The 12,285-nt window shown below is 39.1% G+C and overlaps 1 protein-coding gene across 3 annotated transcripts in view; it reads left to right on the top strand.

The window, feature by feature from the left end:
* Nucleotides 1-12,285, top strand: part of MAP3K9 (mitogen-activated protein kinase kinase kinase 9) — a 63,993-nt gene that overhangs the window by 37,721 nt on the left and 13,987 nt on the right. For all 3 annotated transcript variants that reach the window (XM_064462363.1, XM_064462362.1, XM_064462361.1), the window contains 4 exons: nucleotides 3,154-3,329; nucleotides 5,712-5,952; nucleotides 7,114-7,236; nucleotides 7,960-8,113. In XM_064462363.1, the coding sequence (XP_064318433.1) occupies nucleotides 3,154-3,329; nucleotides 5,712-5,952; nucleotides 7,114-7,236; nucleotides 7,960-8,113 (694 nt within the window). The remainder of the gene's footprint in view (nucleotides 1-3,153; nucleotides 3,330-5,711; nucleotides 5,953-7,113; nucleotides 7,237-7,959; nucleotides 8,114-12,285) is intronic.

Raw genomic sequence — 12,285 nt, 5'->3', positions numbered from 1 at the left:
TTCATGGCTTGAACATCCTGCTAGGCAGTGTCAGATTGATTTGGAATGAAATTTTGTCCTACTGACATTTCTGGGAGAAGGTTTAAATGTGGCTTTCACATTTGAAAACAACCCAAATTTTCAGTCAGAATGATGTGATTTTCTGCTTTGTCTGTGGAGATAGTTTAGGCCCAAGGTGGGCTACATAAGGATGAGAGAAATACAGGAGTTTGTCATCAGAGCTGCTGTAGTTACTAAAAAGGATTCCGTGAGGTAGCTTTTGGGGTGTATCTATGTGACCTGCTCTGCCGGCCTTTGCAACTATGTAGGTATCTCCCGAGCTTCAGTTGTTTCTTCCTCCCTTTTTCCTTCCCTCCCTCTCTCACAGTAGTACACTGAGTGGTTTTTTCAGTGCCCCTGTTCCCAAGGATTTTCAGGTGTTTATATTTAATAAACATTTTTATACCGATCTGGCAGGAGGGAACAACTGAGGTAAGGAGAAATCAAACATGTTTTTATATTCTTAGTGAGCAAAGAATGAGTCTGAACATAGGACTGATATTCTGTGGCTTCCGGTGGTGTTTTTAGCCCCAAGAAAGGAATTTGACTTATGCAAGAAAATGTTTCTGATGGATTTCTCTTCCTTTGAAGTATTTTTGCACTTCTCTGGTTCTTTTCTGTAGGTTACAGACCTCAGTTAAGTTAAAGTAGAAAATTTTACGTACTGTTGTGCTAAAAGAGAAATATCCTACTGGGTAGTAGACAGCAGCAGAGTTGCAAGTGTAGTAGCTTGGAAGCAATGTAGAGCAAGAAACTGCATCTGAAAGAGTTAATGGAACTACCAGCTCAGTATTGTGCCAGGGAAGTTTATTTTGACTTGGTTCCCTAAAAGGAGGACCCTGGATTTCTTAAATATAAGTGAGGTATCTGCTGCTGGGGTTAAAAGTAATGCCCTCTATCGGGAAAGTCAGGTAGGGGCATATGGCCTGTGCTTGAACCCACCAGCGCAGGGGTGAGCACCCACGTGGCTTTGGAACGCTTGGCTTCTCCATGTGCAGGGGGAAGAAGAGAACAAGAAAACAATTACTTTCTGCCCCTTCCCGTTTTTCAAACAGACTGTTTCCTGTCTCGGGTGAACTCTTGTTCCCCTAATGCTGCTTTTACTTTTGAATTACTGCCCTGGTGGTCTTCACAGAGACAACAAAGCTGAACTTTCCCTTTTCACAGAAAAGACTTGTATGTTACAACTGTCCTCATTAGTGCAAATAATGGCAGATCTAGGCCTGGGAAAATAAAAGCCACGGGCCACCTGCATAGTTATCCTGTTCACTCATTCATGCATTTGGCTGGCGGCAGCATTTTGTTTTACTTTGAGTCATGTTTGCTTTGCCATGCTTAAAACCTGGGGTAAAGAGGCAGGGATTATGGCAGTGACAGTCCAGCTGTATCACCCATTGCTCCTAATTGGTCAGCAGCAGGGGACCTTCAGAGCACTCTTTAATGTCCTCAGTTCTCCATTTTAAGAGAAGCAATTTGAAATCCATAAACACAAATGTGTTCCAGCTTATGCCTCCTGGAACATGATCAGATGCTTAAATACCAGCATCTTCATACCAGCAGTTTTGAAACCAAAGGTCCCAAATGCAAAATCTCAGTAATGATAAAATCAAAGAAAAGACCTGCAAAACCAAGCCTCAGCAGTTGCACAAATTTTGTGATGTGTTATTTTTTAATTACAGCTGCTCCTTGGTGTACTTCAATCCACAAAACTGATGAATTAATGTCTTTTAGGACATCACCAAAATTTACTTAAGAATGTTTCCTTTTTTCCAGCTGCAAGGTTTGGGAAGCTTTAGAATGTTTTTATAACTCTTGCCTAGTGTTGCAGTAATGTGTGTCTCTAAATCCAGAGACCATTTAGAGCAATGCTAGTATGAGCATATTGAGAGAGACCCGTGTGTTAGTTTCTTCCATTCATGCACAAAAGCTGTACTCCCTAGAAACATACTTGAACGCTAAGTCTTTCTATTCATTTCTCCTCAAATTTTGGCATGCAGGAGTCTAGCGGTATTAAAGAAAATAAGAATACTTGTTGAACCTGTGTAAGTGCTGGTATGGGACAATATAGAATGAGAAAGTCATGTTTTCTGCAGGAGTAGTGATAAGGGTGAAGTAAGAGGGAGGACTGAGTGAGTAAGAATTTCTTATTCAAAAGTATTAAGTTAAACGTTTTGACTTAATGGCTTTTTAAAAACATGTTCTTAATGATTTTGTAGATTGAGATGTTACTTCATACCATTTTCTATTTCCGTTTGTTTTCAATGTTCAATTCCCATCGCTGTAAAAGGAGTACCTTTTTGAACTATTGCTAATTGAGTTGCTTCATGTGGTAAATGAGTACCTTAAATTCTGTGTTTTTAGAGCTCTGTAATTGGGTAAGTCATTGCATTAGATTGTAAATGAAAAAGCTTGTTTATCTGTGGTTTCTCTTAAAAGCAAAAGAAAAAAGCCCAGTCAAACAATTTTTTTCTCAAATAATAAAGAACCCTTAAAAATAAGAAAAATCCAAATGCATTATTTCATGTCATTATTTACTTGAAGCTCCTATTTGCACTCAAGTTACGCCTAATCTGCTTTGCAGGAGAGATTTTCAGTTCTGTGGAAGAGATTCATAATGACTCAGCTTAGTATTAGAGTTTGGCATTAGAAAGAACTCTGATAGATATCCTTCTGCAGTATGGCTGTTAACTCTGCAGTGTAAGTGTGATAAAAGAACTGTTTGCCAGAGTGTTGCGTGGTATCTCCACTCTGAGCTCATACAATTTAAAGCAAAATATTCAAGGAATTTATTTATAATTTCTAATATATGCTTGAAAATGTGACTTTCTGTGAAAAAAGTTACATCTATTTTACTTGGCATGTTATTGCAGTAGAACGTAGAGACCAGGTAGTTCAAGATCTCAACTGATGTTGGGTATTGTATAATCGTGAAAGCATGAATTCCATACTTATGATGGGACAATAGTCAATGCAGGTGGCAAATGGGAGAGATGGGCTAACACAGGTAGTGTGCATGCCACTCTTAGCCACTGGGGATCAGTAAAGTACTACTCATCCTCTCAAAAATCCATACTAAGAGACTTAAGAGAGTTGCTTGTTTTTGTCCTATTCTAGATTGTTGGAACCCTGACCCACACTCACGACCTTCCTTTGCCAGTATCCTAGACCACCTCACCGCCATAGAAGAGTCTGGTTTCTTTGAAATGCCCAAAGATTCCTTTCACTCCCTGCAGGAAGACTGGAAACAAGAGATCCAAGAGATGTTTGATCAGCTCAGAGCCAAAGAAAAGGTAAGTAGAAAAAAAATCACTCCATGCTTGTGCTCTCAGTGTTATAATTTTCCCATTTCATAATTCAAACAGGGATCATTGTTTAGTGCGTCCCAGAGTTAATTTTGTATGTGCTTTACTGGAGCTTGTAATAAGTCCCCAAATCAATGGCAGGTTATAATGCACACAAGGGCGGTATCATGAGTAAAATGAATATCTGCATCCTGAGCTACTGCTCTTCCTAATATTGTAGTGAGCATTCATTCATTATACACTATGCAAACTGCTATGACGAGTTGTCTTCATTGTTTAATGCATCTGATAAGATGCTAACAGTGAAACGGTTAACTGAGAAGCCCAATGATAACCGTTAACAGTAAAAGTAGGAGGGGTAGTTTCAGCATATATGCTCTAACAACTATTGCAGCTTTTGCTCTGTCAGATTTCTGTTTTCCGGGTTTTGAGCACAGCCAAAGTGGTTTGAGTATAATAAACACAAGTGCTACCAGGGGAATGCTCCAATAACTGTTATAACTGAAGTCCATCTGAGTAGATAGCAGGAAACAAAAATGCTATCAGGAATAAAAGGAATTGTGACCAGCCTCAACGAGTAGAAGCAAAAAAGCTGTCTTCAAGCATACTTGCAGGAAGCACAGCTTGCTGCACCTATGTTAAGGTCCTTAATGAGACTGTCATTACAGTTTGTTGGTATGAAATACTGCAGTGGAATCACTCAAGTAATAATATTTTTTCAAGTTAACTGTCTCTTGCCTAAAAATAAATTTGTACTAAGCAGCCAACTTGATTTGGGCTCAGAAGTTGGATTTAGGAAGCAGAGAGAAAGAAAATGAGACCTTGGGGCAGAGGAGAGAAGCCCTACAACAATACTTAAAACATTTCTATTCATATATTATAGAAACTTTGGGGAAAAATAAAATACCTAGTAGGCATTTCCCTGCTGCTGTTGTCCTGTGGTGTAACTGTGTTGGTACAGTTTTTTGAAAACCAGAAACTTCAACAGCAGAAGACCAAATAGTACCTAGGCTACCCTCAGGGTCTGAGTGGTGATGGGACAGGTAACAATGGTGGTATTTAAAAAATTTTTAAAATTCTAATCTCTCTGAAGCTTAACTTGAATTATTCAGTTTTTACCTTCTGCAGTGGAATTAGCCAGCTGGAGATAATTATTCTGAATGCTGAATTCTTTTCTCCTTGTGGTGAGAGGAGTGCAGTGAGAAGACATTTTGAGATCTCAAGGACAATTTCTGTTGATCAGTTTGTCAACGTGGGAAAGATTAAAAAGTTTGCCTTATGCATCTTTATGCCTAAGGAGCAGTCATGGTTGGTGGAAAATGATGGGAATGACTGCCTGATGATGTTTTCTTCATTCATTTTTATGTTAGAGCTTTGTTTTTTGCTGTTTGATGATGCATGAGATGACAAGGTTATTTTTAAACAGTTTAAGGCAATACTGAAGTTAACATAGATACTTACCACACAGGAAAGCAATGATTAATTCTTTCCAGTGTTATGAATAAATCTTCCAAAATGAGTTCCCATGTGCACGGTACTCTCCACTGGCTCTTGTAAACTTGTTCATGACAGATATCCAGCATAGTTTCTCATTACATTGAGTTTAGGATTCAATGCCTTTTCACAGAATCACAGAATGGTTGAAGTTGGAGGGACCCCTGGAGGTCATGTGGTTCAACTCCTGTACTCAGTCAGGGCCACCTGGAACCAGTTGCCCAGGACCTTGTCCAGATGGCTTTCCACTGTCTCCAAGGAGGGAGACTCCACAGCCTCTCTGGGCAACCTGTGCCAGTGCTCAGTAATGCTCACAGTAAAAAATAGTGTTCAGAGGCAATCTCCTGTGTTGCAGTGTGCGCCCATTGCCTGTCACGGGACACTGCTGAAAAGAGCCCAGCTCTATCTTCTTTGCACCCCTTCTTCAAGTTTTTATATACACTGATAAGATCCCCCTTCCCCCCACCCAAGCTTTCTTTTTGCTGCAATAAACAGTCCCATCTCCCTCAGCCCTTCCTTACAGGAGAGGTGCTCCAGTCTCTTAATCACATTCATGGCCCTCCGTTGGACTGTCTCCAGTATGTCTAGTTCTGGGGTCTCCAGTAGCAGAAAGAACTAGACACAGGATTCCAGGTGTGGCCTCACAAGTGCCGATGTCCAAATTTTAATGCGTATAAGAAGGGACCTGAATGGCAAGCATGGAAGTTCTTGAGGATTGTTTTTGGTTTCTGGGTTTCAGCTGAGCCTTTAAACAGCAGTTGCTAGCAGCACTGTGAGCACAAGTCATTACTGCTGTTCCTTCAGAATAGGTAATGTTAGTCTTAGCCCACAGGTCACAAGGTAGCTTTTTGTTTCTGTTTTCTTATCTCCCTGCAGGAGCTGCGTACATGGGAAGAAGAGCTGACTCGTGCTGCTGTTGAACAGAAGAACCATGAAGAGTTGCTACGAAGGCGGGAACAGGAACTGGCAGAACGTGAGATTGACATCCTGGAAAGGGAGCTCAACATCATCATCCACCAGCTGTGTCAGGAGAAGCCTCGGGTGAAGAAACGCATGGGGAAGTTCAAGAGGAATCGGCTCAAGTTAAAAGATGGCAATCATATCAGCCTGCCCTCAGGTTGGTGATGTTGGGCTGTGTCAGGTGAATGGGAGGAACAGGTGAACCTGCAGCTTTGGTAGCTCCTTTCTACTGATACTAATACATTTGGAAGTATTGGATGTACTTTGGGAAAAACATGCCTCTAAATTTGATGCTCTGGTAATTACCATTCCCCAAATTTCCAAGTATGAAGGCCGGAAGTAAATTTGAGATGTTACGTGTTTGTTAGTCATGGCTGTTATATGGTTCACGGTAAAAATGTTGGTGATGCAGTTTAACATTTTAATACTCAAAACGATCAGTTTAATAAAGGATGTACATAAAAAGCAATGGAGGTTCTTGCTCTGGGAATATTTTATATAGTGCTGCAGCAGAAACCATAATCTACTGGATTTCTTGGTGCAGGAATCTAAAAACTATTAAATATGTTGATAGCTGTGAGACTACAGCCCTACATTGCTAGTTCATGTGTGAACTCATATTAACACACAAGTGACCTCGAATACCACCCTTCTGGAAGAAATGTTAAATATTGGTGAGGTGTCAGGGAAGTCACTCTTAATAGTGAAGATGGTGATTTTCAAAAATTTTGAACCCTTAATATTTCTTCTGCAAATTCTGTATGGAGATTCAAATTTGTAAAAGAACGAAAGCGTGCATTTTGCAAATCACCTGAGGCTTAGAATTACCTCAGGGATGATGGCTTACACTAAATTATTTGTTTTCTGAGAGAGATTGGCTGTTCACAAGAGCAATGATGATAAAATGTGCATGTTAGCTATGCTGTTCTTTAGGTCTGTAAACACTTCTTGCTGGTAGTTTTGCTTAGCTTAAACTGAGAGCTAAGGTGAAAGGAATTTATCCAGGGATATACGTTGGCACAAATGTCAATGAACACATGGGCATCTACATGTGTACGTATCTCACACATACAGTAAGAAGATATGAGTGTGTGTATACATCTCTGCTCTGAAGTAACTGCTTGTACAAGGAGGGATAGCAATTAGCTGTAAAACTTCATTTCTACATAGATCCTGTAGATTGTGCTCTTTGAGAGTTACCATAAATTATTATTTTTTTTCCCTTATATTAAAAAAAAGCAGAATTTTAACTGTGTCTTTCTGCTTTAGTTTTGATTTTTTTTATATTCTTATTTTTTCCCTTTTGGTATTTTTTCAGATTTCCAGCATAAATTCACTGTGCAGGCTTCTCCAACGATGGATAAAAGAAAAAGCTTGATCAGTAGCTGCTCCAGCCCTCCTGCAAGTCCTACCATTATTCCCAGACTCAGGGCCATACAGTGTAAGAAGCTCAATGTAGTATTGAATTTGAGAAATGTGCAGTCTGTCAGCGTGGTAAGATGCCAAGATTCCATATCTAGGACAGGACTGTAAAAAACAAACAAAAAAAATCCCAAAATGTATGCCTTGTGCCCTGCATGTATGCATTTAGAGACACGTTCTTTGGAGTCCAAACCTTATTTACTGAAGTTCTCTAAATGTTGCTGTTTGATCATATAGAAAATACATTCCTTAGGTGTACAGGTTAATTTTAAAAAATACTAATTTGCAGAATAGATTTTTGAAACATTATTGAAGTGGATTAAGTTACTGTTGGAAGGAAAGAAGAATAAGGGTGCTTGTCATGAAAATAGTGTTCCCATAAATAAAACAGAATTAGACAGACAAGCATGTATTAGAAGTATGAAAGGGACGTTATTTAATGTGTAGTGTTTGTATTGGATACCGTGACACTTTCTTGTCTGGTATCAAGCTGGTGGTTGTAAAAAAGAAACGAGTAATGGAATAAAGCTGTAAAGCCTATCTACACTAATTTCAAAGGGATCTGGTTGTTAGATCTGTGTTGATAAATGGTCAGAATTAAGGGAAAGAAGCCTGAATGGATGTTTTTGTTACTATTCCTCTTCTGGCCTATGTTTTACTCTTTATGTTGTGTGGAACCAATTCTTTAATTTGGGTTTCTGTTTTTCTTTCCCATTTTCCACTGTTCTTCCCACTTGTGAAGTGACTCCTGCTGAAAGCAGTAAAACGTGGGGACGAAGCTCAGTCCTTCCAAAGGAGGAAGGAGAGGAAGAAGAGAAGAGAGGCCAGAAGAAAAAGGGACGCACTTGGGGACCAAGCTCACTTTGTCACAAGGAGCTAGGTGCAGGAGAAGATGGGTAAGAGAGGGCCTGGAACCAGACTGGTTTCCAGGTTCTAAAACTGGTTATGAGCTGGCTTGCAGAAGATTTGCTTATCCTCTTTCAAACCCTTTTCTGCTTCGAACTTATTTGCTGTACCAGAGATGTTAGAGAGTCCGAACAGATTACAGAACTGCATTGCATTCAATCCCTTGCTAGATGTCCAGCACCGACTGATGTTTTCGCTGTCTGCCATTACATTGTTATGTGTATTTGTAAGTAGTAGAACTTCTTAGCTGTGCAAAACTGTTTCTCTAGTAGCTTTTCTTTATTTTCAGGCTCAACTTTCTGTAGTTTCATATCATATCTGAAATTACTGCTCTTTTACAATTCTCAACTATGCTTTTTCTTGTCTTAAATGCTATATTTTAAAAAGTATCTGATAGAGCTGGGCAAATATCTTTTTCAGGCTTTTGAAAAGGACACGTACCTTGAGTGAATACATCCTGAAAGTAGTTTTTGCAGAGATACAGGTTCTACCTCTGTTTCTATAGATTCTTGTTCTGTGGCTTCTTTATTTTTTGTGTGTGTAAATTATTTATACCAGGACTCCAGTGGAAGATTGCTGAAATGCTGCTTTAAACATAGGACTATTCTTATCTTCTAAGAGGTTTGAATGCCCTGTGTTTTTTAGTGGCGTTTGAAGCTTTTTACCTTGCTAAATTGATAGTTTGACTCCTGCCATATTTTTTAGCAGGGAAAATATAACAGGTTGTTATTTATCTTTAATGTGCTCAGGTGTGAAATTCCTGGAAAATTAATGTTTACATAATGCATCACTATTGCAGTCCTCTGCAAGAGGTTCTGGATCTAAGTGTTCTAATGACATTAAAATATGTTCTCCCTCAAAGGTATTCTTGATGTGTTAACAGGGCAATGTGGAGGAAGCTTCTTCGACTACTGCCTATGCTTTACCTATTCTATAGATGGAAGTATAGCATTCTACAGAATTAATACAGATGTCACCCTTTACAATCATTTATTATATAAAAGGTCAGGAGATCACTGAAGCAGATGGAGAAACACTTCTACCTTGAAACCATGTTCTTAGAATTCTGGGAATAAAGCTTTTCAGTTTTCTGTTCATTACTGTGCGGTCTGAAGCACTGAATTGCTTTTGGGCACAGACAGCTAGAAAGGAGTTTCTTGCTAACCATGGTTGCTCTTAGAACTATCCTGTTCTCTCTAATACTGAGATGTTCTATAGTATTCATCACCTTTTCCAGGGAGACTCAGTACAGCCGTGGCATTTTGCGGAGTGTCTGAAACGTGATAGTGTTGCTGAGAGGGCATTATGGTTAACATACGCAGAACAAACTACTGCTTCTTGCTGAGATAATGCCAGACTGCAGACTTTAAAGGGAGCAGAGTTGCAGTAAACATTAATGACTCAAAAGGTAGTGCTTGCTATTTTTAGTATTTTTTAATTCTAATTTTAGACGGTAGGGGAATAAAAATTGGGGTAAAGTGAAGAGCTAAACTTAGGATGGAAAAGTGCTGCTATTCCAGCTGATTACACAGCTGATCAAGGGAACTTGAATCTTAATCTTTTTTTTAGTCACTTTTCATGTGTTCCCCATAGGAGGTAATTCCAAATTTATGCAAGAATTACATTGTGGGAATTGCAGTGAAATTCTCTAGCATGAGTAAACTGACCTATAATTCCCATCAAGGGTAGTCATGAAAAGATTTACAGTGATTACTCACCCTTCTGCCGTTATCTTTGAGCATAAGGAATATGCACAGCAGCAGGAGGTTGCTGTTCTGAATTGAAGTGACTAGATGAAGCTTTATGTTGGACTAATGTTGCAACGGTTTAGTTGTGATCTTAAGGTATAGTCTCAAGGATATATGGTGAAGTCTTAATCGTCTTCGAACTTGTCATTCATTAGCCTCAGACTGGTACTATGGCAGGGTTTAAGTTTTCACACTGGATGTCGGGTAGTCATAGTCCTTTAGCAGCTCTCTCTTAAAACCTTGCAAGCTAAATAGGGGTCAGCTTGGGACAGACACTTTTTATTCATGACAGCATTGTATTAATGCTTCAACATGGTGTTACAGAATGGTATTAAGACACCAGAAAGGCATCTTACAGTTGTAGTGAAGTTTTTAGCAATTTGCTGAGCAAATAAGCCATGTCACTTTATCATTCCTAAAGAGAGGTGCTTTTGACTTCCCAATAGAAAAAGACTACAGAGAAGTAACTCAACCATAATACAACACACAGAGTAATAACCTTCCTGTGATTTAATCTAAATAGATTACAGGTAAGAAGTCTTTAGGCTCCTGAATTTGTTAGGCTGGTGACTCAAATAGATAGTTTTGCTGCTAGTGTTTTCAAATCATTCCAGTTGTTCTTTCCTTGGAGCAGTAGCAGATAATTCCTGCTGCTGTAGAAGGAATGTACTCTAAGTCAGCATGTCGTGAATTGTTTTCAAATGCATGCTGCTGTCTAATTAAGAGGATGTGCAGCTATCTTCTGCACAGGTCTTTGGGGTCTGCTTGTAATTTGGTGGGGAGAGGAGAAGTGAACGATAAAAGGGAAGGAAGAGATTTTACAACCTTGAAGCAAACGTAGCAGGCCTTGAAATTATTCTGGTAGCAATTTATCTTTCTGTTCAGACTGAGCTGTTCTTTGTCAGTAACAGCAAGGGAAAATTGCTCTGAGAAGACATAAGGAAGCAAACTAAATTGATGTGTCCTGCTGTACAATAAAGAGCGCTTTTGGAGGTGATCACACTGCTAACACTGTTTCTGCTAACGCTGTTTTCATTCACCAGCTTTCCCTTAATATGCTGCTCTATTCATAGTATTTATCCTAACTATGGATAATTTAGATACAACATACATTATTTGGTGGATTGTGTTACATAGCTGAGTACAGTAGGGAGGGAATAAATCAGAACAGACCTACACACTGAATTACATCTCTGTTGTAGAACCATATGGTTGTCTGTCTTGACAAGTAGAATTCAGCACTTTGCTGAAGTAGCAGGGTACTGCATATGCTGGAATGGTTAATGGGGAGAAAATGATGGGCTATCAAGGCAGCTGAGAGCTGCAGAGGATACTCTCAGTGTAATACCTATAGCATGGTCATCAACAAACTGAACATGTGACCTTGCTATAGCAATACAGTTTGGTAACAAGGAGAGCATCCCAGTTAGGTAGAGAATGGAAGAAAATACATACCAAGGCAAAAAAAAAAAACCAACCCTCATATAATAAAACTTTGAAATCCTGTAATGGAAGCCATCTTAGAAATGCAGAGTGATTCTGGTGGAAAATAGGAATCATGAGAGATAACTGATGTACGCTCATATCCTTCTCAGTAAGGGGAGGATTGTAATGAATTGTGTGTTTTATCAAAGAACAATTACAAGTTAGTAATGGAGCCGGAAGAGGTCTCATCTCCTATGTTTTCTGTTTTTAAAATAAGTCGATACGCATCGTGTGCCCACTGAGATCATTCAGATTATCCACAGATCTTTTTACTCCTTTCATTCAATTTCTGTCTATCCTAAGTGTATGTTAACTTTTCACCAACACTATGATGTGTCTCCTGTTGGAGTTTGGAGAAAGGCACCAGAATTCTCCCAGTCCAGAATATATTGGTAACTGAACAATAAAACTTTTGCTGAGTGTTGATATGTCAGAAAGTTGTGCTGCTTACTAAAGTTGCTTCTGATGTTATGAAAGTACTGCAGGGTACAAAGAGGATGATGGTAATGAATACCTATGAATAGAGGACTACTAATAAGCTCAGGTGCCTGGTGACATACCTTTAAATGCAGGTGATGTCAAAATAGGGATTTGGGTTTGGGTTTTTCACTTGTTTTTGTGGGGTTTGGGTTTTTCTGTCTGTAAGTAAAAGAAACAATGACATGATTTATGATTTTAGTTAGCTATTTTTTCCATAATCTAGAAAACTTATACTTTTAACTCTCTGTACTTCAGTGCAGTGTTTTCTTTAGAGGAGAAATATTGGCATTTATAATATAGAGGCATAACTTTGCTGTTACAATGACTTTAGCATATTTTGTCACAGTGAGTGACCTTTGACTTTCATTGTTCATTTGTATTTCACATGGAAATGGTTTCGGAGATATTCTTCCCCTCCTCCTGCTGAGCACCTGATTTTTTACCTGCCA

The sequence above is a fragment of the Phalacrocorax carbo genome, chromosome 10 (genome assembly GCF_963921805.1).
Source record: "Phalacrocorax carbo chromosome 10, bPhaCar2.1, whole genome shotgun sequence".
Taxonomy (NCBI): Eukaryota; Metazoa; Chordata; class Aves; order Suliformes; family Phalacrocoracidae; genus Phalacrocorax; species Phalacrocorax carbo.
Note: the sequence above shows the minus strand (reverse complement) of the source record. Positions and strands in the feature narration are given on the sequence as shown.